This window comes from Equus caballus, chromosome 9 (genome assembly GCF_041296265.1).
Source record: "Equus caballus isolate H_3958 breed thoroughbred chromosome 9, TB-T2T, whole genome shotgun sequence".
In the NCBI taxonomy this organism is placed as follows: Eukaryota; Metazoa; Chordata; class Mammalia; order Perissodactyla; family Equidae; genus Equus; species Equus caballus.
Genome location: NC_091692.1, coordinates 14790676 through 14811937, shown reverse-complemented (window position 1 = coordinate 14811937; position 21262 = coordinate 14790676). Strand labels below are relative to the sequence as shown.

At 38.5% G+C, this 21262-nt stretch overlaps 1 protein-coding gene across 31 annotated transcripts in view; it reads right to left on the bottom strand.

Moving 5' to 3' along the window:
* EYA1 (EYA transcriptional coactivator and phosphatase 1) overlaps positions 1–21262 on the bottom strand; it is a 321217-nt gene that overhangs the window by 45049 nt on the left and 254906 nt on the right. For all 31 annotated transcript variants that reach the window (XM_070221423.1, XM_070221430.1, XM_070221427.1 and 28 more), the window contains one exon: positions 2093–2182. In XM_070221423.1, the coding sequence (XP_070077524.1) occupies positions 2093–2182 (90 nt within the window). The remainder of the gene's footprint in view (positions 1–2092; positions 2183–21262) is intronic.

Sequence of the window (21262 nt, the reverse complement as noted above, 5' to 3'; positions counted from 1 at the left end):
AATACTGAAATAAGTATAAGAACCAACTTATTTTTAGAATATTGTACACATCTAAAGTGAGGAAACAATTTCCAAAGACAGAGCTAAAGGAATCTTTCACTTATACTTTTGCTGATACCTTTATATTATTCTCATGTAAAATAACTTAAATCAACTTGCGTAAGCTTACAAGCTTAAATAATTTTTCTGCTATTGACTTTTATATTTGATTGAACTAAACCTTCATTCTCTTTTTTACTGTAGTTCTAAGAGTCCTCACGCCAAGAACAGAATTAGATATTTCAGCAACTGTGTAGATCTCTAGTTATTCTCTTTTGTTCTTCTTAAGCTTGGGCTTATGGAAAAGCTACATGGCTTACATCCCTAAATGAGAATGTTTAATATATTTGAGTACCATTTCAGACACTCTCTATACACAGTTTGGTGCGAATAATGTCAGTAAACAATGTCTGTATTACATTAAAACTAAGTTTGGAAGTTTTTCAGTCACTATTACACCAAGTTATTACTTTGTGTAACTTTTCCCCACATAGTTTTGGCAGCGTATAGACAAGCTTTGGCATTTTTCAGGAGGTAGAGTTTAAAAACAATAACAAATTACCACTAATTTCTTCTCGATGGATGCTATTAACACCTATTAACATCAATAAGAGTAACAAGGTTGTACCCAAGACAAAAATATCAGCCTAGTCCATATCATTAGAAACAAATGGAAACTTAGGGAAGGAATTTTAGTGCACTAGTAAAATATGGAATTTTTTGTGCTGTTCTCTTATGAAGTAAATCACAACCACAAATCAGAAACAGCTTTTGAAAATAAGTATGATTATCAAGCTTTTCTAAAGGCAATTCTGAACTTGTCACTCACTTGGAATACTTCTACCTTAAAAAATAGTAATGCCTTACATGGAACTTCCTTAAGGAAAAGAAACACTTTAAAAAGCAAAAAAGTCTTGTATTTTACTCTAAGTGTAAAAATAAATATTCACTAAGGAATGGAAAAAAAATGAAACACATTTAAATAATTTTATTGCACTGGAAGTTGCCAATTCGTCTGTGAGTAGTTTCATTGCAGATGAAAAGAAATCAAAATACATGACAGATGTTGAACAAACCGCATTTAAGTTCTGTCACACACTGGCATTTTTCAAATGATTTTGGCTCATCTATTAAATAAGGTGCATTTTGCTTGATTTTGAAAAGGGAAACATCAGGAAATATTTAAAGGCCAATTGCTGCCAATTAACTTTGATCAGTAAAAGTTCTACCTGAATCTTTCAGATTCTTCTCCTGTCTGAAATAACATACATTTATAAAATCTAGCAAAACAACAACTTGACGATTAATGCCTGTTGGCAGCCCTTCCACAAGCTTGCTTAACAGCAGGATTTAAATAAACAACTGTCTCTATTAAGAATGGGGTGAAATGTAGTTACAGTCATGTTTTCCTATAACGGAGATATGGAAAACAATATTCTTTACTCTGAAGAATGCTGCTAACTGAGATTATCATGTTTGTCATTGCTCATAAGACATTTAACTAGCCATCTTACAAAAGTTTCCCCCCAAATTATAATGGACAAATAAAATCATTAGCAGTTTGACATAAGAAATCCTGGCAACCCAAAGAGCAGAGGCCTAATTAAAATGTCATCCAACACTTGGGCCAGCCAGAAGGAAAAGTATGCAACCCAACCCGACTCTCATCCAACGAGAAGACTCTGACACGGACGGACAGCACATACAAGGATCAGGAATTCTGTTGGATTCTAAAAGTAATCCAGCTCAACCGTGATTACATAACTAACAAATGTGTAACTTCTGATAATTAACATAGTTTAATGTTTCAGACTCTTGACATCAAATCTTAATCCTTATCAATGGTCGTGTGGAATCTAACTCTGAAACACAACAGCTCAAGTAAAGCAAAACAGAAATACTTCGAAGGCAAAACCCATTACCATATCATCAATAATAACTTTATCTCATTATTCCAATTATATATTCAAAAAACACCCCATTGTTATTTCAAGACCCATCACCTATTTTCAGACACGCAACATGAAATGTGTATAAAATAAGGAAAACTTACTTCTAAGTCATTAAAAAATAGATGTGTGTCTGCCAAGTTGAAAATCATTTCCTCCATTCGCAGTCCAAGGGAAACTGAAGTAGGTGGATCCTAAAAGAAGAATTTTACAGGTCAAGAACATATATACTTCAGGTTCCATGAAATATAGTGTCACATCATATTTGACAGCATCAGAAAAGGTCGAAAGTGACCCACTGAGTGGCTTGGGCTCCAGCTGCTTTTGGTGTATATGATTTATTCTGTGTGCAAACTTCAGTGGCTTATTTTATTTGAAAAGTGCCCTAAATGTTGTTGGTACTTTGCATAATGAAGAAATAACTTGCTGCTTAAAATATTACAAAATAAAAAGTAAATTCTAGGGTCACTTAGATATATAAAGTAGAAGGAATTCAGCTTTACACGTCAGTTTTAGGAGCAAGAAATTCAGTGAATCAAGAAGATATTGTTTATGTTATACTACATGCCATGAACAGTGTCTACATGCATTACCACAAATATCAGAAAATAGATACAACATAGATTAATTTCAAAAGGGTAGTAAATACTAATTTTACTCCAGATGATAACCATTATTATTTTTTTATTCATTCAGACTGCTTGCCAATTTTGAGTATACTCAAAGTAGGAAGTGAGGTCCACTCTGACCATCTGGCACCATGCCCAGCTAGGAGAGCTGACCTTGACATTCACGTGACACAATTCAGTCATTGAACAGCCAGTACCATACACAGAGGGCAGGACCAGCATTGTGAGGTATACAGTGACTTCTACCCAACGCCGCAAGCCTTGGACACTAGCGATGAGTAGTGTGTCTATTCCACACAACCCATATCTTGATGACATTTACTGGCACTGAGACAAACCCAGGGGATATGGAGATATTTGCAGTTGTTATGGTGCTACTGCATTTGTAATGTATCAAATCCAGGAAGTGACGTGGTTTGTGGGGAAGACCTTACATAACTAGTGAGGAAGAAAAAAATTTCTGTAGAGAAAGTATACAAGGAGGTAATGTGTTTTTGAAGGTTTTATTGTCATTCTAATAACAATACCAACTCTTACATGTATGGCATTTCAAATTTTTCCAAAAAGAACAATAATTTCTGATACACTATTTTATTATCACAGCAAACCTTTGAGTAAGTATTGAATCCACCTGCACCATCATTTAACCAGGGAAATTGTAACTAGAGAAATTATGCTTTCACATAGGCCGCCCATCTGGCTGGGGCGTACTTGGCACATCACCAGTCTTTGAGTCTTCTATCACAGTGGAAGACATAAAACCCAGAGAAAATAAGATTCCTACTATCTAATACTGTCCAACATGAACCTTGTATGTTTTCTGCATTGTCTTCCGAACACACAGTATCTTCATTGCAGGGCTCAAGAGTTGCCTGTGTCTTACTCCCTACTCTCCATGTATCTAAAGTCCGTTACGCCCTGGAACATCTACTTCAAGTCCCATTTCCTCATGGGCTTCGGGAAGTAGCAGCAAGAAGAGCCCTAGACCTGGAGGCCAGGCCCTAGCCTTACTCTTGCACATTGGTGTCCTTACCTCGTTCAGACTCAGTCTGCTCATCTAATAAATCAGACGGCTAGATGGCAAACATGACGTTCTCACACAGAACAATAAAAAAAATTCTCATCTCAATTTGGCACAATCATACCACAGAGAAAGGGGAGGGCATGGGATGGAGGCATGAAGGTGGAAACGCCCCACGTGTATGCCACTGGCCAATCAACTGGGGCCAGGGAGGCGGAGTCAACATTACTCCCACCACTAGCCCCACCCACCCCCTCTCAGCACCAGCACCGCTGGTGATCTACGTTTCGGGAGTTTCAGAGAAGGACCAGAGGAGGGTTTGGGAAAATACGGCAGACGGTACTGCTGGCCTCAATTCCTCTCCTACTAGGTCTTCTCTGCCAAGGAACTGACAGGGGAAAGGAGGCAGAGAATACAATATTGCCAAAAGTCGGTGGTCAGACTGGCAAAAGGGCAAAGCAAATACTCCAGGATTTGTAAGAGGGCAGAGGGGAAATAACGACGCAGGCGCTGGAAGAGTGTCCAGGAACTGCTCTGGGAGGCACAAATGAAAACACCTCCCTCAAACCTCCTCTGTAATGATTTGTCTCCTTAGTATTCTTATATTGTCCCTGTTTCATATTACCTAAAATCTATGAAACTTTGCAGGTTGTAGAATAATTAAAAACCGTTTACAAATAAGTAAAGAAAAACTCTCATTTAATCTTGGTTTTATAGGAAATTGCTCACTCGCAAGGATTCTAAATATCAGCAAGCACTGGAAAAAGCAAACGCTCAAATACACCCGAGAGCAGAATTAACCAGAAAGGGAAGTTCAAACAGCTGTTTCTAAAACAAAACACCTGACTGAGGTGTTTACTCCCTCTAGTTCAGGCCAATAAAAATAGCCCGACTCGTCTCATAACCATGTCAATGAATCTTTTTATGTGGCAACGTGGAAGAGGCTTGCCACATTTATTTAATTGCCCATTCTGAATTTATGTGCCATGGTATTGTTACTTTTGAAAAAAGTATTATTTCTCCCTGATATGGTTGATTATTTATACGACCATCAAAAGAATTACTCCATTGTTTGTTAATATATAGCATACTTTAACTTTTCTTCATAAATTACAGTAATGACTCGCTAGTCGGAATACTAATAAATTTTAAAGGCTTGTTCAATCTTGTGGTCAAATACGACACAGATGTTGGCCTTATTTACCTTCTAATGTTTTTCTCTTTTGTTATTAGCTGTCATTCCTTAACAGTTTTTATACCTGCCTCTCTAAGGTATTGTTATGAAACATTTACTACAGCAAAGACCAGATTGACAGTTGACCGGAAAGAGAGAATTTTAGACTAGGAAGGGGCTCTCGTTAAAAGCAGTGTTTCTCAAATATTTTTTAACGACAATTCACAGTAAAAATACATTTTACATCATGATCTAGTAATCTCTCTCTCACACACACACACACACATGCACGCACAGCTGAAATGTAAGTTTGGCAAAACAAGATTTTCCTCACTCTGTGGAGTCTACTCTGATATTTTCCATTTCATAGTCCACAAATGCGTCTTGTTCGACTGTTTGAAAAGCTGAGCTCTGGAGGACCTCTCCTTTTGCATTTAGAGACAGGAAAACTGAGTTGCAGCGGTGTGCTGATTTGCTTGTGGTCACAGAGCTGGCAGGTTGCGAAGCCACCTCATGGCAGGTGTTTTTCCTCAGAGGAAACCAGCAGAAGAGCAGAGAGATGCCCGTGTTCCCCGATTTGCTTACACATTCTAGCAAATGGAATTCTTCTCATATCGAGGTTAGATTTTATTTTCCTATTATAATAACCTTTTAATATCTTTCAAACTCTTCAAACATGTCTGATACAAGTCAAATGTGACGAAAGCTAACATCACGATGTAACTGGTTGTAGCTGGATGGCTTACTTTGGCAAATTTAGTGGAAGAAAGAAAAACACATTTTTAAGACCCAAACTGAGACATTAAAATCATCATGTCTTTGGCTTAATCTTACTTTTCTTGTGCTTTGCAATAACAAATTCCAGAGCTGCAGTTATGAAATGGTTGCTTTTAAAACCATTTTTTGTTATATCACTTTTGAAAAATTGTTTAGAACTTTGCCTCTACTTCAAGAAACATCTCGTTTTAAGTAAACCTCATTGCCAAATGTCTCCATTCTTTTCCAAACCTGACTCCTCTGTGGCACTTGCCACTGCTATCTAATGTTTTCCTGACATTTCTCCTTCCCTGATGTCTATAACATTATCAGTCTTTCCTGGGCATCTTCCTCGAATCTGATTAGCCCTCACCTAACCCTGAAATGATGATGGTCCCTAGGACTGTTTTCATCCATTCCTCACTCTGTTCACACTGCCTTACAGACCCCAATAGGCTCACGGCTTTAACCACCACCCCACCTCTCCTCTATTAAATCTTAGATCTCAACTGTAGGCCCACATATCAATTATGTGTTAGTCATTTCTACTTGGATGTCCCGTACAGCACCTGAAATTCAGTGTGCTACAAACTGGATTCATCATATTTCCTCTGGAAACCTACCATATCCTTTGTTTAGGAGAATGGGTTGCACCTTAGCAACCCAAAACCTTGGCATTCTTCTAAACAGCCTCTCTTTACCACCCATCAAGTCAATCATCATATCCTGCCACTTGGACCCAGAATTCACGACTTCTTTATATTCAACACCACTTTTTTTCTCCCCAGCCATGTGTCTCCTTTGTGGCCATCTGCAATAGTCTCCTTCACTGGGTTCTATGCCAGGGTCTCACTATGCCCATTCCATCCTCCCATCTCTTTTACGAAACATCCAAACACTTCAACAAGCATGAAAGGCCCATAAATGTCTGACTCTTGCTTACTTCCCCAATGTGTGAACTATTTATAGTTCTTCAAACTACTTCTGTTTTTTTTTTTAATCATCAAATCTTTTCTTCAAAAGATACCTAAGCAGAGACCAAATATAAAAGTAAACTGACTCTGGTGGAAGTTCTCACCCAAGACCTGTAAGAAATCGAGGGCAAAAGATCAGTCTCCCCCAGTTACTCACATTAACATATTGAGGGTGCTGATCAAGCCAGCATGCTCACGTCCTGCACCCCTGCACAGCCCTTCTCCTCACTGCCCCTTCCTTGGTTCAGTCTCCTCCTTGATTCTTCCCAGCCAGGCTCATCGTCCGCTGGGTACCACAGCTGTCTGCCCTCTTGTCTAAGGAGGGCAGAGCCATACCCCTATATCCTTCTCTCTCCATCCTTGGGACCGAGCACAACGCCTGGCGCAAAGACTTTCCCAAAGTTTGGTGGAGGAATAAATGAATGAAAGCAATAAACAGAGAGTACTTCAAATAATTCCAATGAAGAACAAAATAATAAATATTAAATTTGATCTTCGGTCAGTTGTGAGTGTTGGTTCAAAAAAATCCTAGATACCTAGATTAGGGAGAAAAATGGACATTTGAATCCCCAAATCATTCTATCTAGATAATACTATATTAAACATGTTCATTAGTAAGGCCTGATGAATTTGTACCTGATTAAAGCACAGCCCATTCTTAGAATAGCTGCTTACAAAGGGTTACTTATCTATTTAATGAGCTGGATAAGACTAACATAAGATCGGCATGCAATTATTTAGGCTTTTAAACTCAGCAGGGGTATGCATTACAATATTCTGCATAATATGTTCTTATGTGCTCTGCAATTGAGTTCCCTAGTAAAAACGCAATAGTACAGTGAACAGGCTCAAAAAGAGACAATACAATCAAACGCGTTATCATTTTTCTAGTTTAATGCAGAAGCAGTGTAAATTCACTACAGCTCTCGTGCCTGGGAATTCTGCTAGGGGAGAACCTTCTCAAGCTGTTCCTTCCCCACACAAAACAAAACAGCATCCAACAACACAGACAGACACACACACACACACACAGAGGAATGAAATTAACCCTGCTCCTAAATTATTTTGATAAGGTATTAAATTGCAAATGTCTACTTAAAGTCATGAAAGTAAACTCCTTGGAACTTGTTGCAAGGCTAGGCAACCCATGGCTGTTTCGTGTGAGTCAAAGACGAATTCTATCTACTGGACAGAAAGCAACATTATGTAGAAAAATTAAATAACAATGAAATCTGCTGAGTGCAGACCAAAGCCTAAAACAACTGCTTTGCTTTCATCCTCTAGCAAGTGATCTTTAATTATCCCATTGCCTCAAGATCTTTTTTCTCCTGTTTCTAGAACACAGAACTGTCGACAGAGATGAAAGTTGTCATCCTATACTCAAATCACCAGTATCATCTCCAGCCCAGTGTCATTCTTTTACTGTTTCTTGATTTTTTTCAGCCTGATCACTGCTATTACACTCTGTCTTCATGTGATAATGTTTAGAAAAGAAAAAAAGAAATTCTAGATGAAAAAAGTACATAGAAATCCTGAAATGCCATTAAATTCAGCCTCTAGAGAAATTTATGCCTGTCAGTCATGAATTCACATGTTGGAAATCTACACTCTGGTTTGAAGTAAATAAGAGAAAAGGGAGTCTATAAATGCATGTGGGTATTAGAACATTGCAAGACCAGGTTATGGGCCCTCGTTGCCCTATTCTGTTTCACAGATGAGCTAGAGCTTTTGAAAAACTTTAAGCCTTATTAAAAATGCACTTTTTAGTAAGCACAGTCTATAACAATTCAGATTTTACCAAGACTTGATTTTACCAAGATTCAACCACCAGATGAAGACACTGTCGCTCCTGCAGGGCTGTGCCATTTGCTTCTCCACTTGAGTCTAGGAATTCTTCCAGGAAGGCAAGTCATGAAACTGCCTTGTGATCTGAGCTTATGACAAAGCCACCCAGCTCATCTCATGACTGAACTAGGTTTAACACTGGTCCCCACACAGGGCATGAGCAGGGGTGCCCTTCTGCTACGTGTCACAGAAGTTAGAGTTTCTTCTAAAATAACTGTGTTCATAACCTGCAGGCAAAGAACTTTTGCATACAGGGTAGGAGAACACTGGAAGGACCCACTCTCATCATGGTCACACCACAGGCTTTGCAGGCATAGAGTCCAGACTGGAATTCTAACTTTGCCATTTACTAGCAAGTTCAGTTACTTAACCTTTGGGCCTCAGGTCCCTCAACAGTAAAACAGGACTAAAACAGATTTGTTTTAGAGATTAAATTTGGTAATATATTTAAAGTTCTGAACATAGTGCTCGGCAAGGATTAAGTTGCTGCTGCTGTTGCTACCGCGCCTGGTGGTGGTGGTGGTGTTATTTCTCCGTTTACTGTACTACAATAATAGCCGCTGGTCAATCCAAACACGGGACTCCACGTCTAACCTACACAAAAATACATTTACGTTCTGCACTTAAATTGGATGTCAAGTTCATGCTATTTCAAGGTAAGGGCAACCCTAAATTCCTCATGCCAATATTTTTGAGGTGACTATGTTTTTAAGAACCTGGGCATTAGGAAAGCTGATTTATGGGGAAGCTAAGCTGGGAACATGCGGTGTGACCACCCCCAGGAGGGGCCGTCATTGGTTCTCCCCAAAGATGCCAACCAAGCTTCTTATCACTAAGAGGGATGATCCAACTCCAAGAAACTGGCATAAGTGTCCCATCCTCTGAAGATCTAGGAACTGCGGAGGAGACAGTGTCTTTCAGAGAGGATTCGGGCACTGTACCAATTTGGTTGAGACCTTGAAGTGTTCTTTAAAAAAATCAATCGCTTGCACAGCCAAGCAGTGTGATCTCCTTGGGTTAGTTACATATACCTGTTAGCTTATACCCTTCAATCACTAAAAGGCCAGACTCTGTGAACAGGCACTTAAAGCACAGCCCAAATCCATTGCTTACAGTCAATCAGACTTGGGAGAACAGGTCTTGGCAAAATCTTGACCCTACCCAAGATTATCAACAAATGGCTGGTAGTGACACATGGCAATAAACAGTAATTATTGTGGTATATTCCAAATTCAGTAACTTCCATGTATAGTCCCTGAAAATTTTCAGTGCTTACAAAATGATGCTGTACTCTAGCATTTCAGGAATAAGGAAATATTTTGGACAGATCTTGTTCATGGTAGGATCAAAGGATACATCTGTGGGAGCACTGTGAGAATATCAACATAATATAAAATTATCAGCTACCATAATAAGAAATAAAAATAGAATCTTCTAGTATCAGTTTTTCCACAGATAGCAGCTCTGAGTCATCTGACCGACTACTGACTGAGTGGGGGGCGGGGGGAGGTATTCCATTTCTCAGTTCTCTGATGTGGGCAAACATTCTTTCTGTAATGTAAATAGTTAATTACTTCCAAGTCAAGATTACATTCTACATAAACCTCTCAAGTATTATGCTTATGCTGAAATTTACAAGGAAGCTACCTGCAGAGAAAATGCCTAAGGCTAGACTCACACCTCAAGGTGGATAGTTGAATCGGCACACCTACAGATTAATCACATGAGTTGACTGAATTAGAACAATGGCGGGTAAATGGAAATTCACTACGTGGTTGAAAAGATAGTAAAAGAATGTGGCACCTGCCAGGCTACTCAGCATGAGCCACTGAGTATACCTAGCTGTCCACTAGCGATGACCAGGAAGCCTTAATCAAGGATGTGCAGTAATACTGTAGAGCCATTCAGAGAAGAGATATTTGAGAAAAACTCAAAATTCAGAAAGTGGTTTAGGTTCATCACAAAACCTTGTCTCATCAAAAACAGCTATGGGCTAGTTATTTGCAACAAGAACTGTCAATCCTTTTATTTCTGACAGTGGATCCTCGTATTCTTGGTTCTGCTGACTTAGTAAACTTATGGTTTAAACCTCCTAATCCTAAATTCTTGAGTCGTCTCCTTCCTAACCAACTATCTGTGAGCCAAGAAGAAAGGATATACAGGATGAGTAAGAACACCTATAATGGATTGTTGAAAGACAGTGTCCAACAGAACACCAAGTTAAAAATGACAGCAACCAGACAATACGCATCTCTTACTAAGAAGGATATACCCCACCTATGAAGTCTTGACTGGAAAAAAAAAAAATCAATTTTTTGAATCTAATTAAGCTTCTGGATCTGCCTACTAATTTGTAGGAAATACAGGGGACACAGGAATATGTGACAAAGGAACACAATGGAGTACAATCAAGAAAACCCTGACTCTCAGGAACTCTTTAGGATAGATGGTCTGGTTACTTCAAAAGAAATATGTAAGGTTAAACAAAAAAAAAGATTGAGTGAGAATCTACAAATTAAAAAACACCTAAGAGACATAAAATAAACTGTAAAAATAAGTTAAAAAAACATTGGAGAAAAACACTTTACAAACTAGGAACCGAAAATAGAAGGAAGCTGTCTTAACACAAATGCCATATATGAAAAGCCCACAGGTAATCATACTCAATGGTGAAAGTGTGAACACTTTTCCTCTAAGATCAGGAACAAGACAAGGATGACCTCTTTCACAATCTCTATTTAACACAGTACTGGAAGTCCTAGCCAGAGCAATTAAGTAAGAAAGAAAAATAAATAAAAGGCATCCAAATAGAAAAGGAAGATGTGAAATTATCTCTGTTCACAGATGACATGACCTCATATGTAGAAATCTCTATAAAGATTCTACAAAAAAAATTGTTAGAATAAATGAAATCAGCACAGTTACAAGATACAAAATCAACACATAAAAATAAGTGTGTTTCTAAACATTAACAATGAACAATCCAGAAAGGACGTTAAGGAAACAATTCCATTTACAATTGTATTGAAAGGAACAAAATACTTAGGAATGAACGTAACCAAAGAAGTAAAAGACTTGTACAACGAAAACTGCAAAATGTTGCTGAAAGAAATCAAAGAAAACACAAATAAATGGAAAGATTCCATGTTCATGGATGGAAGACTGAACATTAGGATGTCAATACTACCCAAAGTAACTTACAGATTTAATGCAATCTCTATCAAATTCTCAATGGCATTTTTTGCAGAAATAGAAAAAAATCCATCTTAAAATTCATACGGAATCTCAAGGGACCCTGAATAGCCAAAAACAATTTGAAAAAGAAGAACAAAGCTGGAGGTCTCATACTTCCTGATTTCAAAACTTATTACAAAGCCACAGTAATCAAAACAGTGTGGTACTGGCATAAAGACAGACATATAGACCAGTGGAATACAGCAGAGAGCCCAGAAATAAACTCACACATACGCAGTCAAATGATTTTCAATGAGGGTGCCAAGACCATTCAATGGGGAAATGATAGTCTTTTCAACAAATGGTGCCGGGAGAATTGGATATCCACATGCAAAAGAATAAAGTTGGATCCTTACCTTACACTACATACAAAAACTAACTCAAAATGTATCAAAGACCTAAATGTAAGAACGAAATTATAAAACTCTTAGGGGAACAGCTTCATGACACTGGATTTGGCAATGACTTGGATATGACACCAAAAGCACAGGCAACAAAAGAAAAAATAGATAAAGTAGACTGCATCTAAAAACTTCTGTGCGTCAAAAGACCCAATTAACAGAGTGAAAAGACAACCTATGGAACGGGAGAAGATATTTACAATTCATATATCTGAGAAGAGGTTAATATGCAGGATATATAAAAACTCCTACAACTCAACAACAACAAAACAATCTGATTAAACAATGGGCAAAGGACTTGAATAAATATTTCTCCAAAGAAGACACCCAAATGGTCAACGAGCACATGAAAAGATGCTTGACATTACAAATCATTAGGGAAATATAAATCAAAATCATGAGATACCACCTCACACACATTCAAATGGCTACTATCAAAAAAAAAAAAAAAAAAACCCAAACAAACCAACCCCAGAAAACAACATGTATTGGTGAGGATATGAGAAACTGGAACACTTGAGCACTGTTGGTGGGAACATAAAATGGTGCAGCTGCCATGGCAAACAGTATGGCACTCCCTCAAAAAAATCAGGCATAGAATTACTAGGAGATCCAGCAATTCTACTTGTGGGTATATACCCCAAATAATTGAAAGCAGGGTCTCAAAGAGATATTTGTACACCCATATTCAGAGCAGCATTATTCACAACAGCTAAAAGGTAGAAGCAACCCAAGTGTCCATTGACAGATGAATAAACAAAATGTGGTATACACATACAGTGGAATATTATTCAGCCTTAAAAAGGAAGGGAAATCTGACACGTGCTACAACATGAATGAACCCTGAGGACATTATGCTAAGTGAAATAAGCCAGGCACAAAAAGACAAATACTGCATGATGTTACTCACATGAAGTATTTAGAGTAGTCAAAATTATAGCGATAGAAAGTAGAATGGTAGTTGCCAGCTGCTGTGGGGAGGAGAAAATAGGAAGTTGTTTAAGGGGTACAGACGTCCAGTTTTGCAAGATAAAAAGAGCTGTGGATACTGGTTGTTCGACAATGTGAATGTATTTAATACTCTTGAACTGTACATTTAAAAATTGCTAAGAAGGTAGAGTTTATGAGTATTTTACCACAATTAAAAATAAACATTAGGGGCCAGCCTGGTGGTGTAGTGGTTAAGTTCGCATGCTCCACTTTGGTGGCTTGGGGTTTGCAGGTTTGGATCCTGGGCATAGACCCAGCACCGCTTGTCAAGCCATGCTGTGGCAGCATCCCACATACAAAATAGAGGAAGACTGGTACAGATGTTAGCTCAGCAACCATCTTCCTCAAGCAAAAAGAGGAAGATTGGCAACAGACATTAGCTCAGGGCCAATCTTCCTCACATACACACACCAAAAAAACATTAAAAAGAATTGGAGAAATATAACTGTTGATTAGACATTTAATAATATTAAGAAACTATTATTAATTTTGCTAGACGGCTAAGGTACTGAGTACCATCTACTCTTTCTATTCTAAAAAATTCTTTTAATGGAGTCTTAAACACATACTGAAACATATACAAATGACATAATATGATATCTGGGATTTCCTTTGAAAAATAATCCTAGGACAGAGGAGGGCAGGCATGTGGTAAGGATACAGACAGAACAAGTTGGCTGGGACTTGATAATTGTTAAAGCTGGGAGAGGCCACATTGGGTTTCATTATACTATTCCATCTACTTTTGTATATGTTTGGAAGTTTCTATAATAAAATTTTTAAAAAATCTATTAAAGATATTCATTCAGACAAAATTGGTTGTCTTTTGGTGGTGAAAGTGTGGATTAAAAAATATTTATTTTGAAAATTTAAAGCACACCCAAACTATACTTTTAAAATGTCCCCAAGATTGTAAAAGTCAAAATTGCAAAAGCTTTGCAAAGTTCCTCAGCATATCACCTTTTATTTATCACCTAGACTTAAGTGAGATTTAGAACATAGACAAGAATGTATGTCAGACACTGCTTTGTCTGTATTAACTCGACTAATTTTTATCATATGGGATGTTCTTTTCCAGAAAACCAGAGGAACTCCTACATTGATAATTGAAGCCACAGGACTTACATCACACACATATAAGAGTAGCAGTGTCGCATTGCAATGCTGATCAGCTGCAAAGGAGAATTCCCAGTGTAATTTAAGAATATCAGAAACCCTAGAAGCATCTCATTTAGGGCCTCTGGCATTTATTTTTTTGGTTGGTCAGCTTCTGTGGATCCTGATTTCTTTTTCTGATCCACAAGGCTAGTGTTGCCATCTGACATCCTATCATCGGCTATTTCTTACTAGCTAAATGAGTGCAGCTACTAGAGAAAGCTTGTCATGAATAATACAGGGAGACGTGTTTCCTTTTAATATCGTTATTCCTTTGGCGATTCTGTGGTTTCACCCTTTGTGGATTTAGAGTGGTGTTAGCTCAGAACAGTTTTGCCCTAATGAAGGATGGCTGGTGAAGATTCATTCATCCCCAATTAACAGCCTCTTTTATTAATTTATAAGTTCCCTGAAGGCAGAAAGTATGGCCAGGTACCTACTACACAACTATGTATGTATTCAACACATTATGGAAGACTGACTTTCTGAACGACTCGTTAGTGTCAGGCCAGGAAACAAACAGTGACTCAGGCAGGAGAGGGGTGCAGCCAGGTGTGTGTCTTGGGCACTATAGACCACATAACACGGGAGGTTTTGTGTGTGCAATTTGAGAAGGGTGCCATTTGGTGTACAATTTTCTAAATGACTTCCTGGACGTTTCCAATGATCATTACGCACAACTAAACTACTATGTGCTAGAAGGCTAAGATACTGAGCCCCATCTACTACTTCTGTTAGGACAAATCCTTTTGATGGAGTCTTGAATGTGGGGTAGTCCTAATATAGACAGCACACGGTATTAGCATGGGATGTCACCCACTAGGGACACCACAGTGAATTCCTCCAGGTTCCTGGTGAGGAGGGGCAGAGGGTAATTCCTTACATGACTTTTGCTTTATTCCAGTGACCAGGTTGAAGTTCAGGCTGCTCAGATTATTTTGTTGTCCATTTATGTTGAGAAATATTATAGTTCCAACTGCACTGCTAATTCCAGTATTTCTACATGACATTTGATCTTAACTGTCTTTCAAGTAAGCATGGCAAGGTGGTCTCCACTCATTCCCAGCTCTGACTTCCCAGCTTCAAAGGAATTTAATCTATTTTTAATGGCAAACGTGACCCCCACATGCAGAATGGAGGATGACTCAAAAATGATTTTCTTAACCCATTTTCACTTAGTTTCTTAAGAATTCTACTTTTGGCTCAGAGTGTCCATGGTCCTTTGAACCTCAAAATAGAAAGTTTAAAGAAAAGCTGATTATCTCATTTGGGGGTTTTAGAATAGGATCCAGAATGTTGTTCTGAGTATAAAAATAAAATACTTTCTCTTTTCTCTAGAAACCTTAAAGCTAACCATTCATCTAACCATAAAAATATCTCTTCCTTTTATGTAACTGTTTTAAAAGATACGTCCCAAGCTTTTTAGTTTTGGTTTAACAATGTCACAAATGCCAAATATTTCATTAGATCTTCTGTAGTCCAAAAAGAATAACTATAAGTCATTTCAGTTTTACTATAAGAACTAAAAATAGCACCAAATGTTAATAAGAAAGCAATTTCTTTTTATTGCCTAGACATGCTAGCAAAGCAGTAAAAGAAAAATTGTCCTTATTTTTAAGGTAGCTCTGGTTACTATTTACACACCTTGAACATTTTGTTCTTTTATTCCTTTTATCATCTTATTGTTATAAACTGAAAAGCAAAAAATTTAACAGTAGAATAAACCAAGCAAACACATAAAGCAACATAAATTTGTCCAATTTAAATTTTTTAAGTTGAGACCCTTAAGAAATATTTTAATACCTAAGTCACTGTTCCAATTTTAGATAGCTACAGCATCATCGGGTTCTACAAAGTAGTGACTGTGTTGGGGGTTTATTTTACTAAAAGCCAAAAAAAATGAATTTTTCTTTTTATCTATTACTATTTTCAATTTAAAAGTCCATTTTAAATATCTGATAAATGTCTTTTGCATCTCTCCTGTTCGAACACATCCCCTATTACATCCATGAGATCAAATCTACACAAAGTGCAAGCAATTGCTATTCTACTTTGGATCAAAAAGTAGACTATCTCATGTTTAAAAAATTGATATTTAAAGAACTAATCTCAGGCTAGAACGAGCTTTTAGAAGATGGTTCAGTTACTTAAGGAAGTATGACTAGTTCCTCAGGATATGTTATGACATTTCGAATTTGTGGAATAAAAGATAAGGTTCCTCAATTTTATCTGCAGGAGATCCTATGCAGGCAGCTAGGCCTCCAGCGGCAGGCAATTACTGAGACTTGTGGTGGCCCAGTGAGGTGTGATGCAAACAATGTGGGCAGGTTTATGAGGATTTGTGGGTCAATGTGAAAATCTTGTAAAGTATGCTCAAACCAACAACAAATCTTTGGGCGGTATCAATCAAACGAAAGAAAAAAATACCCTGTTTTGGACCCCTTAAACAATTCCTGATTTAGAATGCTAATATTACAGCTACAAACAGGGCCTGGATGTCATTCAAAAAAAAAAAATTCTCCCCATTCAGGATCTTTTGTTTTGGGGAAAACAAAGCTGCAAAACAGGACTGGGCACTCTGAGTACAAGAGGGGCTTATCTTCAAGGCCCCATGCTGGCTGTTCACAAGGGAAGGATTAAAGATAAGATTAGAAAATTAGCTCCCTTATCAGAGGGAAGAAAAAAATATATTCCCAAATGTTATTTCTTTTAAAAAATGCTACTAAAAGAGTTATGCAAATGATATGTACAATCTATGAGACCCAAATTTTCCACAGTTTTCTTTCGACTTCTCTAAAGTTATCAATACCATCAACGAACGTTAACTTTTTGCAAGTTTATAAGCCCTATCAGTGAACAGGTGGCACAAAATGCCAAGTTTTAGGAGCTGGGCGTAGTTCTGATGCCAATTAAGAAATAATCTGGATTATCATGAGAGACAGAGGATACACGTGAAAAAGTAAATCATGGTTGAACAACTGGCTGAATGATTTAAAAAAAAAAAACCCAAACCTGTGGTGGGGCTAACCAGGTCATTTTTACTGATTAGATATGTGACACTTGACTGCTTTAATTTTCTCCTTACTTAAGAGACTCCCTTTCAACAGCATGAAAATAATACCCAAGTAGAGAATAAGAGAAATAACTTTACCATTCCAAAGATTAATTTTGATTGTAGAGAAAACCCAATGAATCCCAAACATGGGACAACCGCCAAGAAGTGGTACAGAGAGGGAGGAGGAAGGATAAAGCCAGAGCAGACGTGGCCAAATCGGCCTCAACATGCACACGCAGGGGCCCACGCAGCGCCAACGAAAGGCCTCAAAGCTGAATCCAATCCAAAGACTGACCCAGATTTCAGTTGTAACCACTCTCCTATCTCTCTCTCCTTCTTAGTCTTACAGCCCTTTTCTCAGGCCTTTATTATTTTCTAACAGGAGGACTGCAATAATCTTCTCTGCTATCAGATTACTCTGCCCAATTGTACACTTCCATCATGTCACTCCACTGTTTTAACATTGTTCATGGCATCCTCGTGCCTACAGCACAAAATCCTGGCACTCAAGGCTCCCTGCAACCCTCCTTTGAGGACGATGGGCCAATCGCAAGACTAGATTATACTCCTAGGTATTGTCAGTTAATAGATGAGCTTCCTTGGGCCAATCAGTTAATTTTCCTGAGACACAGTTTCCTTATTGGGGAAAAAAAGAGGAACTAATTGAATAATGAATGTGAGTAGTGTAAACTATAAAAGCTGAACAAAGGTGTGGTATTTTTATTACCATTTCAACACATTTTCTGCTACAGCTTCTGCAAGTCTGATCCTCTAAAGACATTTTATTGATATCCAGCCATTTTCCCTACTTTTCCCTAACTGGTAACACTCTGCTTCCACCTATCCCTCTCTGCCACCTGGAACAACAAAATATTCACTATTGCCCACTTCCTCCTCTGAACCCCCAAAGTGAGCAATAATAGCTCTTCTTTACAGAGTGTCTATGACTATTTTTCTAGGTGCTTTACATTGTTCTCCCAACAGCCCTGTGATTGCTTCTATTTTATAGATGGGAAGATCAAGATTGAACAAGTGAGACTCAGAGATACAAGGCGCTTTTCCCAAGGCCACAGAGCAAGGGAGGCCCAAAGCTGGTGGTGGCAGGCCAGCTGTGAGGATTCATGTTTTTGTTTACTGCATTCCCTTTTACATGTCTGAATGAGAAAAATAAGGGTTTATTCAATAAGGAGGCAAGAACATACATTTTACTTATATATTACTGCCAGCTAGGAGGAAGGGGCTGGTGGTTAGAAGGAAAGGGAGCAACTGTCAGGAGAAGAGCAAAGAAAAGGGATGAACGAGGCTCTTTCAGCTGGAAGTCCCTCTGATAGTCACAAACACAAAAACAATGTTTTTGTGGGCCAGGCCGGTGGTGCAGCGGTTAAGTTCGCACATTCCGCTTCTTGGCAGCCCGGGGTTCGCCGTTTCGGATCCTAGGTGTGGACATGGCACCACTTGGCAAAAGCCATGCTGTGGTAGGCATCCCACATACAAAGTAGAGGAAGATGGGCATGGATGTTTGCTCAGGGCCAGTCCTCCTCAGCAAAAAGAGGAGGATTGGCAGTAGTTAGCTCAGGGCTAATCTTCCTCAAAAAAAAAAAAAGTTTTTGTTTGTTCGTTTTGAGAGTTTAGATTCCATGTCATTCTACAGTATCCAAAAGTTATACTAGGAACCATAAGTTATTTCATCATTTTGACCTAACTTGGCACTGATATAAAAGAAGAGAATAAAATCAGGGAACCATCCTTTGGGACTGAATTGGCCCCGCATCACTCTTCAGCACACCTGTCACGGAACCTTTGGACCCTGCTCTGCTGGGATGGCCAGAGGCACCACGAGGGTTTGAAAGTGTGTTTTGGGTCCCACTCATTTGTCAAATAGTTCTTAACTGAGAACTGTGGCTGCCACTGCCTCCCATCCACCAAAACGCATTCTCTGTTTCTTCCGGGGCACAAAACTAGGCTACATTCCTAGCCTCCCCTACACTGGGCCGTGCGGGCAGAGGTTAGTGCCCCTTCTAAGCTTAGCTCAGAAAGCTTCCCATTCATACTCCTCCTGCTTTTTCTCCCTGGAGGCTAGAAAGCTGATGACAATGATCACAGAAGCCTCAGAAGCTACGTGATGAGATGGCACAATCATTATCTGCACTACCAAACCTTGCCTAAAACAAGCCATCTGGAAGATCCACTTGAGACCATTAAATAAGAAAGAAAGCAATTTCTACTGTGTTGGAGCCATGACATTCGGGCCTCTTTGTTACAGCCATTTCATCTACCCTAATGGATCATGTGCTGGCTTGTGCTTCATGGGAACCCCAAATACAGACACATGATGCCAACACTGAGTTTAGTCTAGTTGACCATAGTGTGGCTGTCGTTGAATTGTCTGGTGCCCTGAAGGCAGGAGAAAAACTAATCACCCTAAATTCAGAGCATGATCTAGAGCAGGGGCAGGCAAGCTTTTTCTCTAAAGGGACAGACAATAAATATTTTAGGCTTTGCAGGCCATATACAGTCTCTGAGACACATTCTCCTTCTTTTTCCTTTATGACTCTTTAAAAATTTAAACAACATTCTTAGCTTGAAAGGCCTACAAAAATGGGCCATGAACCAGATTTGGCCTATGGGATAGGATCTGTCAATCTCTGGTCTAGACTCCTGGTCTAGATTTTTAAAATCCAAAGGAAGAATAATATTACATGACACATGAAAATTACATGAAATTCAAAATTTGGGAACTATAAATCAAGTTTCATTGGAATAGTCACATTTATTCATTTACAGATTGTCTGTGTCTGCTTTGGCACTAGTAGGGCAGAGCTGAGTATTTATGACAGGCATATGGTCCACAAAGCCTAAAATATTTATTATCTGACCCTTTACCAAAAAAGTTTGCCAAGCCCCAGTCTGGAGGTTCCAAAGGAGAGATCATTCTGTTTAAGTAACCAGATCCTCTACAATCCGCGGAGGACGCTCGGCGTCTGGCTGCATTGGCGCCATGCTCAGAATTCAGCATCCATACCAGTCACCATGGAAGAGGGTCATTCCTCAAAAGATCTTGGGAGTTTAGCATTGTACCCTAAAACAGGGTAAGAACAGGGATCTTTACCAGCTAACTGGAGTGTTCTGATGAACTGGGCTAGAGAGATTGCTGTCAAATTTTTCTTTCATCACTGAACTAAATGATCATAGTACTACACTTACTGGGGAGACGTAGTTGATCTAAACTCACCATGACAATTGGGATCCTTCTAGAAGACTGGTGCATTATAAAACAAATGCTTAGACAGCAGATACAAAATCAATCAGTGACATAGGCTGTTTTTATTATTGGGTTATTGCTATTAATAAGACACAGTGCTGGGCCTTTAAATTCATGACACAACTTAAATCTTTTTTCCCTCCAGCTCTATTGAGATGTAACTTAACAACTGAATATAACAATTTAATTTTTAAAATAATTTTGCAAGTCAAGTAGCCAGCTGTATGGATGTGGAAACTGAGGCTCAGCATGAATAAACAATTTGCCCAAGTTAAAGAGGTGAAAAGTGAGAGCTTGGCTATGAGTCCAGATCTATTTGAATTCAAATCTGATGCTCTTTCTATCACACCATAAGGGGTGTCACATACTGGTACTTCATATATTTAAAGACGCTTCCACATATCACTCACTGGTCACTAGGCCAGGTTCAAATATTGTCTTTTTTGACAGTCAAGGTTCAACTACGCTAAAATACAACTAATATTTATTTTGTGCCAGACATGGTGCTAAGCGTTTTTCACGTTTCATCTTTAACCTCTTCCAGGTCTCAGTTTCCTCATCTGTAAAATGGGCTTCATAATAGCAGTTTCAGAGCATTAATGTTGAATTAAATGAGTACTGGGCACATAGGAAGTTCTTAATAAGTAGGGCCTACCATTAAAAATGCTAAGCTTCATGCTGTCTTCAGTGTTCATGTTTAGGTTTTTGCGTACAATGAGGAGCAAGGCTCAATAAAAAAAGACCTATTCTAGCCCAAATCTGTACAAGACATAGGTGT